The 21,956-nt window shown below is 38.6% G+C and overlaps 1 protein-coding gene across 1 annotated transcript in view; it reads left to right on the forward strand.

The window, feature by feature from the left end:
* The first annotated feature begins 8,708 nt into the window (after positions 1–8,708).
* The window catches only part of LOC114030669 (fer-1-like protein 6), a 193,259-nt gene continuing 180,011 nt past the window's right edge, over positions 8,709–21,956 (forward strand). The window contains exons 1-5 of the mRNA XM_027845520.1: positions 8,709–8,784; positions 13,897–14,017; positions 16,442–16,496; positions 16,583–16,714; positions 20,430–20,492. Coding sequence (XP_027701321.1) covers positions 8,709–8,784; positions 13,897–14,017; positions 16,442–16,496; positions 16,583–16,714; positions 20,430–20,492 — 447 coding nt within the window. The remainder of the gene's footprint in view (positions 8,785–13,896; positions 14,018–16,441; positions 16,497–16,582; positions 16,715–20,429; positions 20,493–21,956) is intronic.

Here is a 21,956-nt window from a genome sequence, read left to right on the forward strand (position 1 = left end):
GTTGTTCAGTCATTTTTAGTCATGTCTGACTCATTTGGGGTTTTCTTGGCAAAGTGGTTTGCCATTTCCTTCTCCAGCTCACTTTACAAATAGGGAAACTGAGGCAAACAGGGCTAAGTGACTTGCCCAGGGTCACACAATGAGTAAGTGTCTGAGGCCAGATTTGAACTCACTAAATTGAGTCTTCCTGAATTCAGGTCTGACACTCTTATCCACTGTATCACTTAGCTGCTCATATCCATTTACCATGTATCGTTTGGGGAATAGTGCTTGTTTTTATCGTATTTATCTATATCAATTCGCTGAGTATCTTGGATATCAAACTTTTATCAGAGAAATGTGCTGCAATGATCATCCCACATGAACACTTTTCTTTTTTAATTCTGACTTTATTAAATTTGTTTGTATTGTACTTTTCAATTTTATGTCTCTTTTATGTCTTGTGATCCTTTCTATCAATTATTTGGTTAAAGAACTCATCTTCTACCCACAGTTGTGAAACTACAAAGAACTCTCCTTGTTGCTCTATTTTTTTAGTATAAGATTTTTAATATCTAGGTCATACATCCATTTGGAGTTTATTGTCTGTAGTGTGAGATGTTAGTCTAAGGCTAATTGCCTGTAGACTATTTTCCACATTTTCCCAGTTGTTTTTGTCAAATAATTATTAATTTTGCAGAGATTGTCTTTCTTTTTCCTTCTACTTATATTCCCAGCACTCAGCACAGTTCCTAGCATATATTAAGTATTTAATAAATGCTTGTTGATTGACTGGATCCTTCCCCTGATGGTTGAAGTCCCTGCATTTATTAAACACTATATTGTATTCAATCACTTCTGGATCTTGAAAACAGCATCTGTTCAACTGATTAACTTTTCTATTTTTAACCAGTACCAACTTGTTTTGATGATTACTGCTTTGTAGTATAGCTTTAGATTTGGAAATACTCATCTCCTTTCCTTTTCAATTTTTTTTTTATTATTTCTCGTGAGATTCTTGACGAACTTTGTTTTGTTTTGTATAGTTCCATAGATTATTTTTTTTGGTAGTTTGATTGGTTTGATGCCAGATGTGTAAAATAATTTCGGTAGTATTTTCACTATATAGGCACAACCTAACCATGAGTAATTTATTCCTCTCCAATTTTTTTGTCTTTACTCTTCTAAGGAGAGTTTTATTATTGTATTGACATAATTGCTATCTGTGTCTTAGTAGGTGGATGCTAAGATATTTTATGCATTCTGTGATTATTTTGAATGGGACTTCCTTTCCCATCTCTTTTTACTGTGATTTGTTGGTAATATACAGAAAAGCTAATAATTTTGGGGGGAGGTGGGTTTTATTTTATATTTTGCTACTTTACTGAAGTTATTAATTATTTCTATTATCTTTTTTACTTGAATCTCTAGGGTGTTCTAAGTAAACCCACATATCATCTATAAAAAAGTGATAATTTATTCTTTGCTTATTTTCTCATTTTCTTTTTCTTGTCATATCCTGATATTTCTAAAGTTATATAAAGTAATAGTTGTGACAAAGGATGTTTTTGTTACATTCCTAATCTTATTGGAAAGATCATTAGTATTTCTTCTTTATAGAGAATATCAGTTCTTAGTTCAAGATAATTACTTTTTACCATATTAAGGAAAAGTCAATTTATTTCTACCTTTCGAATTTTTTAAATATAAAAAGGTATTATATTTTATAAAAGCTTTTTCTTGCATCTACTAATATGATTGTGATTTTTATTGGTTTTCTTATAATTCTTCTAGTTTATAATTCTGCTTCTAGTTTATAATTCTTCAAACCAACCTGGTTGTAATATATAATCTTTCTATTATATTGCTGTAGCTTTTTTGCTAATATTTTATTACATATTGGTTTATTTATTTTTATCAGCAATAGTGATATAGTTTTTTTTCTCAACTTTATCTCTCCGTGTTGCAGATCAGATTTGAACTCAGGTCTTCCTGACTACAGGTCCAATACTCTATCCACTGTGCCACCCAGCTGCCCAGATATGCAATGTTTCATACTGGAAATCCCCCTCTGCAAATGAGACAGGGGAGGTGCATTTTCTCATCTCTTCTCAGGGGCTCTGCTTGGTTATTCTAATTACACAGCATTTAATTTCAATTTTTATTATTCTTCTTTCCTTTTACATTGTTGTAGTCTTTTTATTATTTTTCTGGTCCCGCTGACTTTGCTCTGTATCAGGTTTTCAGGTTTTCATATTCATTGTTTCTTGTCACAGTTGTTTTCCATTACACTCACGTACTAGATTTCCCAATAGATGGGCACTTATTTTGTTCCATTTCTTTGCTACTACAAAAAAATGCTGCTAGGAATAAGTTGATGTATTTGAGATCATGTTTTCCCTCTGTCTATGATCTCCTTAGGATATATGACTAGCTGTAGGACCTTGGAGCCAAGAAAAGTTGGGTTTAAATCCTTCCTCTTACACTTAGACTAGCTGTGTGACCCTGGGCAAGATATTTAACCTTTCAATGCTGGCCGAGCTGTGTGGGTGGAGGGATTTTTCATACCACATTGAAGAAATCACAGGTCCAAGGACTAAAAAATAAACAAACCCTGAAACAACCCTCCTTTCCAAACACACACACACACACACACACACACACACACACACACACACACACACACATACACACACGTCACGGTGCAGTTACAGAGACAATAAGAAAAACAATCCTTGCCTTAGAGAAGCTTACATCTATACTAGGGAAACAAAAATAGCTAGCATTTATATAATGCTTTAAGATTTGCAAATCATTCAAGTAGGACAGTGCTATCAATTATGATTATTTCTATTTTACATATGAGGAAACTGAGGCTAAATGATGTTAGCTAAACGTATGTAGTTAAATAGATATAAGTTCAATGACTTGCTCAGGGCCACATAGCTAGCAAATGTCTGAGGTAGGATTCAAACTCAGGTTTTCCTGACTCCCGAGTCTAACACGTTATCCTTCGTGACTCGTAGATGCTCTACCTGTGCATATATCAGAGAAGGATACAATCAGTCATCTGAGGAAGGGGAAGAGCACATTCACAATTAAGGGTAGCAGGAAAGGCTTCTCACCCCCAGCAGGCGCACCTGAGCTTTGCCTTGAAAGGTGTTAGGTGCCTTGGAGGTGTAGGTGAGGAGGGAGAACATTCTGAAACCAGATAGGTACCTGGTACGTAAACTTTTGACAGGAAGACTGAAACACTTAATCCCCCTGGAAGTTCAGGCAGGGGAGGAATGAGCCCTAATAATACTATTTGTTTCTTCAGTGCTGTTATCTAACAGAAGAACCAGACAGCTGTGATTAAACCAGCCCCCAAAGCTGATCTGGAGGGTTTTTTCTCCACAGGGAACATTCTCTCAAACCTTCCTTTTGATTTGTCCTCAGGAGCTCTGTTGATTCTATAATCCTGGGAAGGAGCCCTCAGGGAGGACTGCCCTGGTGAGAGCTGACTCCAGCGATAGAGGGGGTGAAACGGACATACAAATTGCTAATAAAACGGAATGTCTGAACTTCAGCCTCTATTTATTGGATGGCTGTCATAAAACAGGGCCTAGAGATGCCTGCTTGCTCTTGACAGGGAATGTTAATAAAGATGTCGGAGAGAACAGAAGCTTGCTAAGAGCTAACTAAAGAGAGCTAGGAATGACAATCCCTCTGCCCCTCAATCTCTTCTCCCTTCTCTCCTCTCCTTCCCAAATGTCCAAAAGGGGTAAATTCTTAAGGATGGAGAGGAGTTATTTATTTGTTTTCCTTCAGTAAGTATCATTAGGAGTGTGGAAAGAAAAGGTAAGTAAGGCCATGGTTGACAGAAATGGGAGGCAGGCTGGGAGGAGAAACTCAAATCCACTTGTCAATCATTTCATGGACTTGTGGAGCCGGAAGGGCAGCATCATTTTAGGATCATGCTTGTCTGACCATGGTGGAACTAAACCTCCTAGAACAGGCCATAGGTTTAGAGCTTAGAAACCACTGTCCAATATCTTCATATTAGAAATAAAGAAGTCACAATAAATAGCAAGATATAGCTCTGAACCTCTGACTCATAATCCAGCATTCTTTCCTTTTAGTTATACTTCCTGGGCCTGTTTTCTTCTGAATCTTTCTTCCCAGGCCTCAGAGGAACCTGTGGTGTTTGGAATGGAAAAAGCTTGTTTGGTTTTTTGATGAATAGAAACCTCTTTTCTGTCCTTCCCAGTCCCATGCTCATTGGGAAAAAGTAAAAAAAAATTCCTTGTAACAAATATACAGTCAAGCAAAACAAATTTCCTCATGGAGGGGTGTGTGTGTGTGTGTGTGTGTGTGTGTACATGTGTGTGTGAAAGCTATGGGTTAGTCTTGTGTTTTAGGAAGATTATTTTGGTAGCTATTTGGAGGATGTGCTGCAGATGGGGGAAATCTGAAGTAATTAGGAGACCGTTGAAATAACCTAGGTGAGAGATAATGAGAGCTTAAAACAAGGTGGTAGCCTTGAGAGGGGAAAGAAGGGGGTAGATTTGAGATGTAGTGGAGGCAGAATCAACAAGAATCAGCAATTGATTAAATGAGAGGAGGCAGTGAGGGTGATAAAATGGAGAATGATTCTGAGATTCTAAATCTGACTGATTAAGTGGATGATAGAATGTGAATATAGAATATTCTATATAGAATGAATATAGAATATTCTATAGAATAGAATGTGACCTGCCTTCGGGAAGGCAGGCCGGGCAGGAGGGGTTTCTGAGACTTTCAGAAAACAGAAATTCTCATCCTCTTTGGCAACGCTAGCCTCTTTTTAGCCTTTGGAATCTTCCTACCCATGCTTGCTCCAAGAGTCATCAGGGCACCTCTGCTGCTTTTGTCAACAAAAACAACAGCAACAATAACAGCATGAACAACAACAGCAGTAGCAGTAATTGATGCTTTTGTTTCTACTTTGAATTTCTGTTGGTTGTTAAACTCCTGGACTTTCTTTTGTGTGCCATCCATGTGGGCCAAGTTAATAGCTTTACCTATGATTCTGGGGTTTGCCAGAGCCTATCCTATAATCAGTTTTTTTTCCCAAGATCCACTACTGTCAGATTGGTTTTTTTTTTTTGTTTGTTTTGTTTTGGTTTTTAGGCAGTTGGGGTTAAGTGACTTCCCAAGGTCACCCAGCTAGTAAGTGTCAAGTGTTTGGTCTGAGGCCGAATTTGAACTCAGGTCCTCCTGACTTCAGGGCTGGTGCTCTATCCACTGTGTCACCTAGCTGCCCCCAACTGTCAGACTGTTAATAGCACCATGAGGGAACAAGGTCCAGGTTTGCTCCTTCCCCGTCATTGAGAGGCACTGTTGTACAGTGAAAAGAGTCATGGGGGGCAGCTAAGTGATGCAGTGGATAGAGCACTGGCCCTGAAGTCAGGAGGACCTGAGTTCATATCTGGCCTCAGACCAAACACTTGAGACTTACTAGTTGTGTGACCCTGGGCAAGTCACTTAACCCCAATTGCCTAAAAAAACAAACAACAAAACAAACAAAAAAAAAAACAAACAAGAAAAAAAAGGAAGAGTCATGGATTTGGAGATAGAGGACCTGAGTTCAAATCCCAACTCTGACACTTATTATTTAATCTCTCTTGGCTCAGTTTCCTAATCTGTAAAATGAAGCGGTTGGACAAGATGGCCGAACTTTATATCTATGATTCTAAGGCTTTGTCCCTTGATGCTCTTCAGCCCCAGCTACCACTTGGTCCAAGAATATCTAGGAATTCATCCTTTGTGACCCCAGGCTTGGCCTAGGAACCCAACACTAGCCATTAGTTCCTCCATTGCTCTGCCATTGCTGGGGCGTGAGAGTAGACTCCAAGGACAGTTTGATGTTCACTATTGCCTTAGTCTGGTGCCTTCACTTGGGTCACTTTGGAGGGAATTGCAGACTCACAGCCTTCCCTTTCAGGGAACTAAGTTAAAATCTGTATAGATCACCTCTCCTTTCAGCCAAGTAAATTTTAAGAAGCTGGTCACCAGAGAGGTAGCTACTAGCTGAAAAGAATCGTGGACACAGAAACTTCTTAAATTCTCCACCATGGACACACAGGGGCTTTGATCTCCACTGGTGAAGGAAATATTCCCAATTATGAAATCACTGAGTCTTCAAGAGTTGAAGTAAGATGTTGACAGAGCTTTTATGAATGAAACAAGGGCCTCAAGTGGGAAAAATTATCTATCTCTTCCTTATCTTTCTTATATCCTTCCACCTAATTAACCCCATCTTTCTCTAGGTAAGAACATTTTTTTCCTTCTCTCTTTTTATTTTCTATGATGGATTCCACTCTAATAGACTTGTCTGATATAAACTCTGAAATATATCAATCAGCTTGGTTCAACTGACTATCTTTAAGTCACAGACAGTGTGACAATTTTTCTTCCTGACTTTTCTTTCCTAATCCATGGGAGAAGTTCTCTGTCTTCTTAGATGTGACTTCATCTTAGGAGCCCAAAATAGTTGTTCAGAAATGCTGTAGCTGTGATCCATGCACTTGTTTGATGAGAAAAGGTGAATACCAGACCTTTCTCAGGGTAAAGGGAAGATGAAGAATGGTCTCTTGACCTTGGAAATTCAATCTAATGGCATGGCACAATGGTATCATGGGAGGCCTAGTTGATGATGAGTATACTACTCACTAATAACAACTAACATTGTATGGTACTTTCTGGTATGCAATACACTTTAATGATGATGATGATGATGATGATGATGACGATGATGATAGCTAGTGCTTTAAGTTTATAGAGTACTTTTCATATGTTATGTCATTTAATCCTCCCAACTGTCCTGTGAGGCAGGTGCTTTTATTATCCCATTTTACACATGAAGAAACTGAGGGTGTGAGAAAAGTTGCCCAGAATCACACAACTAGTAAGTGCTTGAATCAGGATTCAAACTAGGAATTTACAGATTTCGAGTCCAACACCAGGTCAGAGCCTAGTGAAATGGACCCAGTTCCTATTTTCTCTTCTCCACCGTTAAAGAGCTATGTTAAATAAGTAGCTTTTGTACTTAATTAATCTAGAAGCCCAATTTGGCTTGGAAAACTGTAAGAAAAACTGCAAAAAAAAAAAAGCTTCCTCATTCTCAGATGAATCAGCAGGAGCTGGTAATTAGGATAGAAAGGAGGAAAACAGAAGCCAAATGATACTTTACAACACAGTCTTGGGTCTGTATTTCCCTAGTGTTTCCCCACCTTTGTTTAAAAGGAAAAACAAATATTTCTTAACAATATCCTGTACTGTAACTGACTTCAATTTCTCCTTATTTCCCTTTTCATTTTTCTCTCTCCTGTTGGTACTTTTGCCCAGCACCCAAGGGCCCTCAGGTTCCCAACCCTTGCTCTCATCACTGTAGTACCCACACATCTGAGATGGGAAAGATCATTTCAAACTATGGATCTCACAGAAGAAATCATGGAGAAGGTGACACCTGAATTAGGTCTTGAAGGAAGGGAAGAATTTCAACCACTTTTGTCATTATGTCTTATTCCCAAATTACTTTTCCTCTCCTGATCAAAATGGCAGCAAATGTCAGCCAGATATTGGGAAGAAAGCAATCCATGTAATCTGTTCCGTACTAAAATACAAATGGTTGATAATCCCAAACTCCTAGGGTTTTATTGTCTACATTTTAAAAGATAATTCTCATTTGCCCAAATGAATATTTAATTAATAGAATTTCAATGACTATGCAGTCCCCTTACAGGGATTGAAACCATATAGTTTTAAAAAAAAGAAAACATACTGTCTAGGCTATGATCTATATTTTTAGAGGGAACACCCTAATGGCTGAGATTGCAAATCCATTCAGATATTTTGAGAATCTACTGGATGGGTACTCAATTACTTTTTGGGAGGTAAAGTGTCAACAATCACCCTTCCCCCCCCACTTCCCATCTCCCAGTTCTCATGATGCTCTCTCCTGTATGTAGACCTTTGTTCATACCATCCCCAAAGCCTAGAATGAGAATTGGATAACTGTAGATAAGGCAGTAACATCTCAGATAAAATTAACAGAACATTTTCCCATTTTTTGGTTAGGCTTTTTTTTTTTTGCATGGGATGGTGGTATGGTGGAGAAGATAATGCTATCTTACATTTGCAGAATTTCAGAGGCTTTAGAAGTGCTCAACATATACTTTTACATTTAGATGAATACAGCAACCCAGTGAGGGAGGCCCATCTCACACACATGTTTTAGATTAGGAATCAGAGGCACAAAGAGAATCTAATTTGCCAAAGTCTGGCAGCTACCAAGTGAAAAAGACAGGACTCAAGCCAGGCTACTTGATTCCAAGACTGTGGGATGTCAAGTGGGGACAGATTTTAATTAATTAAAGAGCCACAAAGTCCATAGGTTATTGGAAATGGAAGGGTTTTCATCTATAAAATGAAGGAAGCTCTGAGTTCCCTTTCCAGGCCTAGGTCTAGGATCCGTCCTATGAATATCTAACCCCACTTCCCTCTTTTATAGACGAAAATTGAGGCTCAGAAAGGGAGCCGATTTTTTTTTCCTTCCTAATGAATTGACTGGCTTTTCAAACTGACTGAAGAAACTAGCTGTTTGCAAATACCTCTGAGTTTCCTTAAACCTTTGAACTCTGAATCTATAATCCTGTGTTCCTACAAACATCAAGGTATGTTTGTTCTATTGTCTTTTCAGAAAAGGAATGTTTGGACTGAAATTGAAGAAGAAAAAGAAGAAAGAGGAGAAGGGATTGATTCTAGCAAATAAAAGTGCACAAGGTAAGGTATAGTAGGTGAATGTTTTGCTTGGTTCTTCAGAATTGAGGGCCAAAATCTCATTTGTTTGCTCAGTGGAGTTTATATCCAACACCACCCACACAGGTGGCCACACAGGAACACCTGGTATATTTCCTATCATATTAATTTAACTTAATTCAATAAACATTTATTGAGGGTTTATAATCTGGTAGGTGCTAAGGATACAAAGACAACAGTTTCTATCTTCAAAGAGTTTCCAACCTACTGAGGGGGATAAGACCCTTAAACTATATATAAGTCAGAATGTAGTGAATACAAAGGAGAGAACCAGGCAGAGTATTATGAGAAATTTAAAGGGAGGCAATCTTCAGTTGAGGGGATCAAGGAAGACTTTATGGAAAAGGGAGTTCCTGAGTTAGCTGGACCTTTAATGAAGCAAAAAAAAAATTTCATAGGTAAAGATGGAGGAGAAGTTCATTCCAGTCTTTGAATGGGCTGAATATAGGAGAGAGCAGCACGAGGACTGGGGAGGAGGGATGTTGGGGATTGGTTGATATCCTGCCTCCCAACAAGGGGAAAGAACTTGGAGTTGCTGGAAAATTAAATAATGCTCCCCTATGTTAGGTCCCACCTTCCCTCAAAATTTACACAGTCTATGTGACTCACACTAGCAGAAAAGGGATCTGGGTTGCTCCTCTACATCATAGCTCCCTGCTGATTCTTCTCCTTTCTGTCTCTGTCTGACAATGGGATTTTCTCTCTTGGGAAGGTCTGTGGATTTGTTGATTACTCCCCCCACCCCAGATCCTCGTGGGTATGTGTCTCTGTTTGTGACCTATCTCATTCTGTGTCTCTGAGTCGGTCTTGGAGCAAATAAGATCTGGGTTCAAATGTTACTACCAGCAAAATGACCATGGGCAAGTCACTGTCCCTCTGAACCTCAGTTTTATCATCTATAACATGTGAATGATGAAACCTATTACGCTTATTTTACCAGATTGTTGTGAGACTCAAATAAGATAGTGAATGCAAAATGTTTTTCAAACCTTCAAGCTCAATATAAATATCAGCTCATTGTTATTATTTCCATTTGACCAGAACAAATAAGAAAGATGTGACATTTTGTTAGTACTTCATGTTTTACTGTATTATTGCAATACATTGTCTCTGACCCTCACAACAATGTGAGGTAGATAATATTATTATTATTACCATGATTGAGGGATAATGATTTGCTCAGTCACACATCTAATGAGTATCAGAACTGGAGCTTTAGGTCCTCTGATTACAAGACCAGTGCCCTTAAATATCTATGACAGTAGGGTCATTGAGATGATTAGATACCTCATTTTTCCCTCTGGACCTCTCTATCTTTTCCTTACCTTTGCTTAGGAATTAATTTTTCAGTATGCCTGGGGTAGGATATTTGACATTAAATAATGGCCCACTGGGCCCTCCAAGGCTCAAGAAAAATCCATTAAAATAGATTAGAAGGAACTCCTGACTGATGTCTCAGTTTCAAAGTCTCTAAGTCCTCCTGTATCATGCAGGGAAATTAAAGGATAGCTCATCACCCTAGTCTGATTTTAAGTTGGGGGTACGGAATAACCTGTTAAAATCTCTACATAGATTTGATGTCAATGTATGCAATTTCATTTACAATAGACTTATTATTATGATACTTTTTTAATAGTAAGTTCTCTCAATGTTGCCATCAGACCTGCTTTATAAAATGGCAATTAACTGCTTTGACACATTCGTTCATCCATAGTAATGGCACAGGTTTAAAGGAGATTACTTTTGTTTGAAAATCTGAAGCAATTGACTAGGTCTGTATCCCAAGGAGATCATAAAAAAGAAAAAAGCATATATCAACATTATAATCTTGACATGATCTCAAGGCCCTTCACCATCTTGGCTGCCTTCCTTTGGATGGTCTCCAGTTTATCAACATCCATTTTAAAATATGGTGGCAAGAAGAGAAAACAGCATACCCTTTGACCCAGCAATACTACTTCTAGGTCTGTATTCCAGAGATCATAAAAATGAGAAAAGGTCCCACATGTACAAAAATATTTATAGCAGCTCTTTCTGTGGTGGCAAAGAATTAGAAATTTAGAGGATGCCCATCAACTGGGGAATGGTTGAACAAGTTGTGGTATATGAATGTAATGGAATACTATTGTGCTATAAGAAATGATGAGCAGGCAGACTTCAGAAAAACCTGGAAAGACTTCTATGGACTGATGCTGAGTGAAGTGAGTAGAACCAGGAGAATGTTGTACACCATAACAGCTACATTGTGTGATGACTAACTTTGATAGACTTGTTTTTTTTTAAAAATACAAGGATCTAAGGTATCTCCAAAACACTCATGCTGGAAAATGCTATCCACATCCAGAAAAAGAACTATGGAGTCTGAATGCAGATCAAAGCATGTTATTTGTTCTCTCCTCTCTCTTTGTCTCTCTCTCTCTCTCTCTCTCTGTCTCTCTGTCTCTCTCTCTCTGTCTCTCTCTGTTTCTTCTTTCTCATGGTTTCTCCCACTGGTTCTAATTCTTCTTTACAACAAGACTAATGTGAAAATAGGTTTAATATGAATGTATATGTAGAGCCTATATCAAATTGCTTGCCATCTTTGGGTGGAAGTAGGAGAGGGATGGGGAGATAATTTGTAACTCAAAAGCTTATGGAAGTGAATGTTAAAAACTAAAACTAAATAAATAAAATTTAAAAAAAAAAGAAAAAAGAGAACACAATATTCTAGTAGTACTCTGGCAAGGTCAATATTATTATAACTATTTTTTTCTAACAGTGGTTAGTCCAGAAAAATGAAGGCAATGGCTTGCTTTCATGACCACTTCATATACATAGATGATCTTGGGTGAAATTATGAAGTAGGTTGAGTTTCTACTTTGCTGCTTATGATGATCTATGTGACTTTGAGCAAATTGCTTCATTTCTCTGGACCTCAGCTTCCTTGTTTATAAAATAAAGGGTTTGGATTAGATGAATTCTAAGATATCTTCCAATCTCATGATCTTTTGATTTTCACTATCTCTATTGATGGTATTTCCTTCTTACCTTACCATATGGGCCCATGGTTCAAGTATCCTCTCTTCCATCAGGGACTGTTAGAAAAAGAAATGAAATTCACAAATTATGTAGTGGAATTGTCTAATAACCTCTAAAGTGTTATGTGTCACTAAGATTATTTATCTTTTTATCAGGTATACACAAATTAAGATATATAAATTAAGCTCAGAGTAGAATAAATAATCTAAAGATATTAAATACAAAGTTGAGCTCTAATAAGTAGAATAACTTTTTCAGGCAACCGTAAGAAACAATAGCATTTGTGTAGTACTTTAAGGTTTGTAAAATGTTTTGCGAATATTATCTCATTTTATCCCCACAGTAGTCCCAAAAGGGGGAGGTGCTATCATTATCCCCATTTTACAGATGAGAAGACTGAGGAAGACAGAGTTTAAATAAATTGCCAAGAGTCACACAACTAGTAAATGTCTGAGGCCAAATTTGAATTCAGATCTTCCTGATTCCAGATCCAGCTCCATCGCATAACACCAGCTATGGTGGGCCCTTTCTTTTGTCTACTCACGAGAGCAAACAGAGTGAGTCTCTCCCTCTTAAAGTATAGGAGAGAGAACTCAAAAGATGTGCTACCCAATTAATTAGTTTAATTTAGTTTTCTACAGTATTGGTCATTTTGTGATTTTTTTTCATTCATTGATACCTGAATGACTTAGTTTATCAGGTCATTGAGAGAACTGAACACAGGAAACTGAGGGAATAAAAGTTGTATTAAGGTGAAGAACAGGAAGAGATAATTTTGGAATATGGAACAGATAGAAGTAAGGATCTTAGGGACACAAGCAGTACTTTTATCACTGCTGATGATCAATGGCAAGAGATTCAGAACAGAAAGGCAGAATTAGGAAGTGAGCAGCTGTGTAAGGAGACTGTCTAAGAATGTGATTCAGATTTCTGGACTACAGCTTAAAATAGGAATGGGATGTACCTAAAAATGGCTGCTCAAGATGTTTCTTTCTGGTATCTTTCTAATTAAATTAAGAGGGTTTTAAACTAAAAAGGAAGGGGGAGGGAAGAAAACTTTTTTTTATTTAAATCCATAAACTAGATGCCAAAGGGTGGACAAAAGAATAGCAGTAGAGATGTTCAGAAATTGATAGGAGACCTACTCATTCCCTAAGGACCCTTAGCGTACCCGAAAGTACCAAAGGTGGAGAAGCTCCATACAGTCAGTTAAAATAAGACCTGGAGCTGACCCTGGCTCAGATCATGCACTTCTTATAGCTAAATTCAGAAAATTGAAGAAAGTAGGGAAAACCATGAGACTCTGTAGGTATGACCTAAATAACATCCCTTATGAATAGGAAGTGAGGTGCCCCTTTCTCCTTTCTGACACTGCCACCACTGTAGTTCAGACCCTCATCACCTCATGCCTGGTTTATTGCAATAGCTTGCTTGTTGGTTTGCCTGCCTCAAATCTCTTCTCGGTCCAGTTCATCTTTCATTCAGTGACTAAAGGAATTTTCCTAAAGCCCAGATACAGTCATGTCACACACACCATTTCCACCACTCAGTAAATTCCAGTGTCTTCCTCTTGCTTCCAGGATCAAATGCAAAATGCTCTGTTTGGCATTCAAAGCCCTTCTTAACCTAACCCTCTCCTAACTTTCCAGTCTTCTTATATTTTACTCCATGACAAGTACTCAATACTGGCCCCCTGGCTGTTCCACAAACAAGACACTCTATCAGCTCCAAGTATTCTCTCTGGCTGTCCAACATACTTGTAATGCTCTCCCTCCTCTGCTCCATATTGAATATATTTTTTATTACCTTATGATCTGAAAAGGATACTTTAAACATTTCTGCTTTTCTGCTTTTAACTATAACATTTTTATGTACTATTAGTACATAGACTATATATTATATGGTTAATCTTTGTAAAGGTACCACGAACCACTGAGAAAAAGGTGTATTCCTTTCTATTTCCATTCAATTCTCTCCTCTGCTCCAACTACTAACCTCCCTGGCTTACTTTAAGTCCCATGTTTTACAGGTTAGATACTTTTGTCTTTGCTTCTTCAGAAGGACATGGAGAAATTGCATCTCCTCAGGAGGGATCTTCTACACAAAAAGGACAAGATGCTCACCTGATGCAAGATGACACTTTCTCTCTTCTAACATCCTCAGCCCCTCTGAAGAGAAGGTACGGTATGATCCTCTTCCAAAAGCCTACCACACCTGTCATCCAGCAGTGCTTTGCCCTATGATATCATTTATCCTTCATAATCTCATTGAATTCACTTGGTGAACTTCTCAGTCTCTATCCTTAGTTGTGATAGGGATAGCAAGGGGTGCCAAAGTCACAATCACACAGCAGAAGTAGCATCATATATAATGTTAGGAGACAGACTCAGGAGCTACTGAAGAGACAAGGTCTCAGCTGCTACTGAGAGAGCTTCAGTAATGTGACTAAAGCTCCTTGCCTTGCTTTTGTCCCCTAAAGGAAAGATGTTTTACTTAGAAAGTTTTGTAACATGCCAAAACAAACTTTTGTTTTTTACTAGAGGTCTCTAGTAGAGGCCTCTAATCTCTAGAAATTTCTAGTTAGTAGACCTAAATCTTGTACATAGGTCTATGAGTTATATTATTATATTAAATAGATTACACTATTACATTATATTAATTATATTTGTTGTTATCATATATCATATTAAATTATATTAAAGTTGTCTTTATTAACATTCTTCCATTAGAAATTTTTAATGATTTCTTGTTGTTAATGATTTATCCAAAACTGTTTATGACTTTTGATTACCTGTCTGTTGGGGAAAGGGGCATTGCATTTATAACTGTGTATCAGCTTCACATACGAAAGAAGAAAACAAACATTTATTAAGCACCTACTATGTGTCAGGCACTGTACTAAACACTTTATAAATATCTCATTTGATCCTCACAATAATTCTAAAAGTTAGGTACTGTTATTATTCCCATTTTGTAGTTGAAGAAACTGAGTCATACAAGTCACTTAGTATAGAATAAATAACTTGCCCTGGGTCACATAGCTAGTAAGTATTGGAAGCCACATTAGAAATAAATTCTTCCTGGTTTCAAGTCCTGAAATCTATCCACTGTGCCACCTAGATGCCTAGGATTAAGTGTCACATGTATACTAGATATATTTATTAAAACTATTTACTTTATGTATTTTAATTTTTGAAATGTTATTTATAATCAAAACTATAAATTTTGTCTCTAGTAAATTATTTCAGTTCTCTCCTCTCCATAATTGAGATAAATATATTATTCCTTTTTCTTGCAAAAAAAAATGTTTTATGGTTTAAAAGTATATTGAGATCAATGATCCAATTGGAATTTGTTGTAGTATATAATTTGGAATAAAGTTGTAAATTCATTTTTACTGCCTAATTTTACCCAATTTTTACCATCTATTTTATTGAATATTGATTTCTTTTCTCAATGAGAGAGCAATGTCACAGAAACCTAGAGAGAAATAAGTATTAAAGTGTGATCAACCACGTCAAAGGCTGCAGGGAGGTTAAGAAGGATGAGGATTGAGAAAAGGCCCTTAGATTCAAAGATTAAGAGATCATTGAGAGTTTTGGAGAGAATAATTTCAGGATCAAATGAGATTTATATATATGTATACTCACATATATGTACATATACATACATGTAATCATGTATATACACACACATATAGTATAAATACATATAGGGCAACTAGGTGGCACAGTGGATAGAGTCCAGGCCTGAAGTCAGCAAGACTCATCATCCTCCTGAGTTTGAATCTGGCCTCAGGCATTTACTAGCTGTGTGACCTTGGGCAAATCAATTAACCCTGTTTGCCTCAGTTTCCTCAACTATAAAGTGAACTGGAGAATGAAATGGCACACCACTCCAATTGTTTTTGTTGTGTTGTTCATTCTTCATTTTTTTTTTTTTTGGTGAGGCAATTGGGGTTAAGTGACTTACCCAGAGTCACACAGCTAGTGAGTGTTATGTGTCTGAGGCTGGATTTGAACTCAGGTCATCCTGATGCCAGCGCCGGGTGTTCTATCCACTGTGCTACCCAGCTGCCCCTCGTCCTTCATTTTTGAAAAGGACTGATAACATCACAGGGTGATGTTTTGACTTATGTGTGAATTGGATCTAAGTGAGGCAGAGTATCTCTGCCAAGAAAACCCCAAATGGGGTCATGAAGAGTTGGACATGACTGAAAAATGACTGACCATCACCAAAATAAGTGCGTGTGTGTGTGTATGTGTGTGTGTGTGTGTGTGTGTGTGTGGAGAGAATGTGGGGATGGGAGAGAGAGAGAGAGAAAAAGAGAGAGAGCATTTGTTAATTTGACTTGATCTTCACAACTCTGTGAGGTAGATGCTCTATTTTACAGATATGGAAATTAAGACTGAAAGGTTTACATATGCATATATATATGTACATACTCATATATAATATATAAAGTACTTTATAAATCTTAAAGTATTATATTAATATTAGCTATTATTATTAATACTACTACTACTGTCATTGTTATTAAGGAACTAAAGGCATATCTTTATTTCTTGAAGCTAATCTTTCCTTCCTTCCTTCCTTTTAACAGATCGAAATTGGTGACAAAGATCCATGATGGTGAAGCCAAATCCCAAAGTTATCAAGTGAGTACACACTGTATCTAATCTCTCAGTTTACAGAAGTGGACGGTGGCCCCTGGAGTGACATGGATCGTGCCTTTGCATTGCAGATTGCCATAACCATCACTGAAGCCCGACAACTGGTGGGAGAAAACATCGATCCAGTCGTCATCATTGAGATTGGGGATGAGAAGAAGCAAACCACAGTCAAAGAAGGAACAAATAGCCCCTTTTACAATGAAGTACGTCATTCTTGAGAAGTCATCAATTCTCTCTCTCCCTCCTTCCTTGCTTAGTGGCAGAAATCATTCTGGTCTTAGAGTCAAAACACCTGGGTTTAAATTGGGGTGCTCTGACTCAGTGATGTGTGACCTTGTTTGAGTCACAGTTTAATTTTATTAACCCCAGATTCCTCATCTGAAAAGTTAAGAGGTTAGATTAGATGTTTTTAGATGGGCTGAGGTTCCATCTACTTCTAACAATCTACAGATCAATAATTCTTAATTAAGTAAAGGGAAACAGGACCAAAAAAATATGGAAAAACACAATCCAATCCACAAATCCCACTTAAGCTAATTTTTTTCAATTTCTTATTCACTATACCATCATCTCTCCCAAAAGTGGAGTAAAAATGACTGGTGATTCCTCTCCTTCCCCATATTCTACTGCCTCCTGGGATACTGTGAACAATGAAATGTAAGCAAGAGAAAAAAGGAAGAGTATCCAAGATTGTATATAGAACCAGCTTGTAAGAACAAACCAGGGCCGCAGAAACTATCTGGTTCAATTCTCTCATTTTACAGATGGAAAAATTGAGACCCCAAGAATTGAGGTGTTTTGACCAAGGACATACAGCTAGTAACTGGGGCTGGGACTTTGATATTCTGGCTCTGACTTCTTCCACAACATGACCTGGCTAGTTCTCTTACCAGCTTCTGGAAAACTAAATTGACAATAATAATAATATTTAATAATAATAGCTAGAATTCATATAGTGTGTTAAGGCTTGCAAAGTGCTTTACAAATATTATTTCATTTGATCCTCACAACAACCCTGGGTGGTGGGTGGTATTATTATCCCCATTTTATGGGTGAGGGAACTGAGGCAGTTGGAGGTTAAGTGACTTGCCTAGGGTCACACAGCCGATAAATATTTGGGGATGGTTTTGAACCCAGACCTTCCTGATTTCAGGTCCACTGGTCTGTCCACTCTGGCACCAAGCTGCAGTGGATAAGGCAAAGGAAAATTCTGAGTTATGACAGAAAGGTTTTATGTAGGACCCAGGTGATAAACTACAAATCTGCTGCCTGGGAGGCATCCTAGCTACATTCACAGACACTTACCACCAGGTTGGTCACAAGGTGATGAATTTCATTTCTTCAGGACCCACCACTAAATTATAGAAGGGTTGCAATCTACATTGTCAGAAGGAGTACCCTCAAGGAAGGCAGTGTAGTCCAGTGGGAAGAATCATGGTTCTAGCATCAGAGGACCTGGGTTCAAAATCTGCTTGAGACTGATGTTGCTTAATCACCCTGGACCTCAGGGTGATTAACCTCAACTGAGGATGGCTTGATGAGATGGTTTCTGAGATGCCTTCCAGCTTTGACCCATGAAGTCTCCAACATAAGTGTCTGAGGCTGGATTTGAACCCAGATCTTCCTGATTCCAGGTCCAGTGCTCCATCTACTGTTCCATCTAGCTCCAGTGGATATGGCAAAAGATAATTCTGAGTTATGACAGAAAGGCTTTGTGTAGTATCCAGGTGATGGACTCTAAGTCTGCTGGCTTAGCCTCTTCCACTCAAGAATAAACCCATAAGTAATGGGGCAGTTGCCTATCCCTATGCCTTTGAAAACTGCCCTCTCTAAAAAGGCTGAGGGGAAGGGTCACTTGTCTTTTGCTGTGGGGGCTTAGCCTTCTGAATGTAAAACTGCAAGCATTTACAAGCAGTCGAGCCATTTCAAGGGACTGCTATAGAACGTCCATGGTAATTTTCCGTCCGGGCTCATAGCTCTAGGTAGCTCCTGCCTAGATAAGCCTGAGGCAGTACCAAAGTCGACCGAGCCAAGTCTCAGCGATGGGGGATGATTAAAACCGCTAAATCTCTTTGGGTTGGCTGAGGATTTATTCTGCGCCTGATTCTAAAGCACAGGGGCTGGAAATATTAACTGGAAATAAATCCCCAATAAGAAAGGAGCACGGTACGGTGTCGGGAGTGCTAGATTTGGGTTCAGAGGACTTGGATTTAAAATACGCCTCTTCAATTTATAATCTATGTGGCTTTGAGCAAACCACTTCAACCCTATTGATGTGTCTAGAAAGGGAGGCACCGTGACATGGTGGAAAGAGCACTGGCTTCGGAGCCAGAAATCCAGGGTCATACCTTGCCACTGCCAATGCTTGTGTGACATTGGCTAAGTCACAACTCCCAAGTCTCACTTTTCTTATTTGTAAATGAGGGCGTTGGGCCGGATGGTCTCTGATTCTATGATTGGAGAATCTCTAACGTCCCTTCGAGGCTGACTTCAAAAGAGCCTTAGTTTCTTTATCTCCAAAATGGAGGTAATAATACCTCTACCACCTACCTCACAGAATTCTTATGAGGGAACAACTTTGTAAACCTTGAAACACTAAACGTGAGTTATTATTAATGGAAGCTAGGTGGGGCCATAGTAGAGTGTGCCAAGCCTGGAGTCAGGAAGACTCATCTTCCTGAGTTCAAATGTGGCCTCAGACACTTACTAGCTGGGTGACCCTGGTCAAGTCACTTAACCCCATTTGCCTCAGTTTCCTTATCTGTAAAATAAACTGGGGAAGGAAATGGCAAACCACTCCAGTATCTTTGCCAAGAAAACCCCAAATGGAATCAAGAAAATTAAGACACAACTGAAACCACTGAACAACAACAAATTAATGAAAGGTAGAGTAAGCAAATAGCTAGGTGATGTAGTAGATAGAGTGCTGGACCTAGAATCAAGAAGAATTGGGTTCAAATCCTACCTTACACACTTCCTTGTTATGTGACCCTGAGCAAGTCACAATTAATTAACCTCTGTCTGTCTCAATTTCCTCATCTGTAAAATGGGGATAATAATAGTACCCCCTCAGGGTCATTTTAAGGATAAAATGATAACAATATTTGTAAAGTACTTTGCAAATCTTAAAGCGCTATATAAATGCTGATGTCATTATTATCATATCATCATCATATATTATATATTATTATCATTATATTCTATCATGTTATTAAAATTATGATACAACATTGGGCAAAAAACAAAGCATGGTCATATAATTAAGAAAAGAACAACAAATAAGCAAGGTGTCAAATAGAAGAAGACTCATGCTCCATCTCCGCCAAGATTCTATCTCTAGCAGGGCATGAAGGGGTAGGTTGTAGGAGACCCTCATCCTCCATGATAACTTTAAGGATGATGATTTTTCCCTCCCAAAACATCATAGATTTAGAGATGGAAGGAAACTTTAAGGCCATCATGTCCAACCACTTCCTTCTACAGTTGAAGAAACCAAGACAGAGAAAAGTAAAATGACATACGGTCATGTAGCTAGGAAATTCTGAGGCAGGAGTTGAAATTAGTTTTGCTGACTCCAAGCTCAACATTTGATCTACTGTCCCACATGAATAAATTAATTTCCTTTAAAAATCATAGGATCATAAATCTAGAGCTGGACAGGATCTCAGAGGATCCTCAGAAGATAAGGAAATCAAGCACTTTGTCCAAAGTCATATAACTAGCAAACAGCAGAGCTGAGCTGAGAATCAAACTTAGGTTTTCTATTCCAAATTCCATGCTCTTTTAGCTGTAAAAGAGATGCTACTTTTCTCAGCTGCACGTCCTGGTAAGTTCATGGGTATATCTCAGATTGGGACCAAAGATGGGAGAGGGTTACCTGCTTCCAGTCACCAATGTATGTATCATTTTTTTTAACAGTATTTCGTGTTTGACTTCATTGGGCCCCAAGTGCATCTTTTTGACAAAATCATCAAAATCTCAGTAAGTATGACATCCACTGTGACAGCTTTGTCTCATGAATCTAGGTCGGGGGTGGGGAACCTGTGGCCTTAGGACCACATGTGACCTTCTAGGTCCTTGGGTGTGGCCTTTTGACTGAGTCCACATTTTACAGAACAAATCCTTTTATTAAGGGGATTTGTTCTATGAAGTTTGGATTCAGTCGAAGGGCCACACTTGACGACCTACAGGGCCCCATGTGGCCTTGAGGCCGAAAGTTCCCTACCCTTGGTCTAGGTCATAAGGCTCTGAGTCTGTATATCCTCCAAAGGCTAAGGTGTGATATTGAAATGGTCATATAATGGGCATTGAGAGAATAGTCTTTAGTTTAAAATTGCCTGAAGAGAGCAGTTTGGGAGGGAGGGGAAAAAAATCTGTTGAGAAGAAAATGCCTGTGGCTATTAGAAGCACATTATAACCTAGCAAATAGCACAATTTAATTGAGTCAGGTATATTAAAAGAGCATGGATATTAAACTCAGGCTGCAAATGATCTCCTTGTGGGGTGTAAAGTTTTTGTTTGCCTGTGTTGAAAACTCTGGATTCATTTTCTCTTAATTTTATTAGGAACTTGAGCAACATTGAGATATTAGCTTAATTTGTCCCAGATACTCTCCCACCTCCCCCTTTAATATTTCTCTCAGCCTATTTTCTCCTGTGCCACCTTCCTGTTTCCTTTCCTGAAACTTCTGATTCTCTTCCTGACAAGCTTGATTCTCAGGGGACTGTCCTTGGACAGACTGAGACCTAGGGTTTAAAAAGGTCAAGGTCACCCACTGAATCCTGGGCCATAGCCAGTCATCTTGACTTTTGTCTTGCCACTGACTCCACTGACTGGAGGAGGGAGTGAGACTGATGACTTTGCACAGCCCTGCCTCACTCAGATCCAATTCTCCTGCAAGTCAAGACATCACTCTCATGAAGGCATTGGTCCTCTTTGAGAATGAAGGAAAAACAACAACAATAACAAGTGAGTGTTGACTTATAGTTGTAGAGTTCCAGAGCTAGAAAGGGCCGTGGACATCTAATCCAGTCTACGTGTAACCTGTGGCTCAGACACTCCTTTCCCTTTGGCTTCCCCTGCCAAGCTCTAGGCTCATGTAGAATGGATTCAATTCTAGGGGCTGACACGAAAGGATCATTTTATCTCTTTGGCTCATTACCCCCCCCCCCCCACAGAGTTTACCCAGGAAATCTCCAGATATGGTCAAGATCCTGATTTCTTGCTCCCCTATGTCATGGCTTCAGTATGTGGGTCATGTGAGCAATCCTTTTTTTCTTTTCCAAGAAGTAAGCTGCTCAAGCCTGACCCACACTTCCCTCAAAGGTCAGCTTTCTTACTGACCTTCTTCTTATTAAACACATATTGTTCTACATTTCCAGGCTGTATACCTTCCTCATGCCTGGCATGCATTCCCTCCTCATCTCCATCTTTTAGAATTCTTCA

Source organism: Vombatus ursinus, unplaced genomic scaffold (genome assembly GCF_900497805.2).
Source record: "Vombatus ursinus unplaced genomic scaffold, bare-nosed wombat genome assembly UNPS02014973.1, whole genome shotgun sequence".
Classification (NCBI taxonomy): Eukaryota; Metazoa; Chordata; class Mammalia; order Diprotodontia; family Vombatidae; genus Vombatus; species Vombatus ursinus.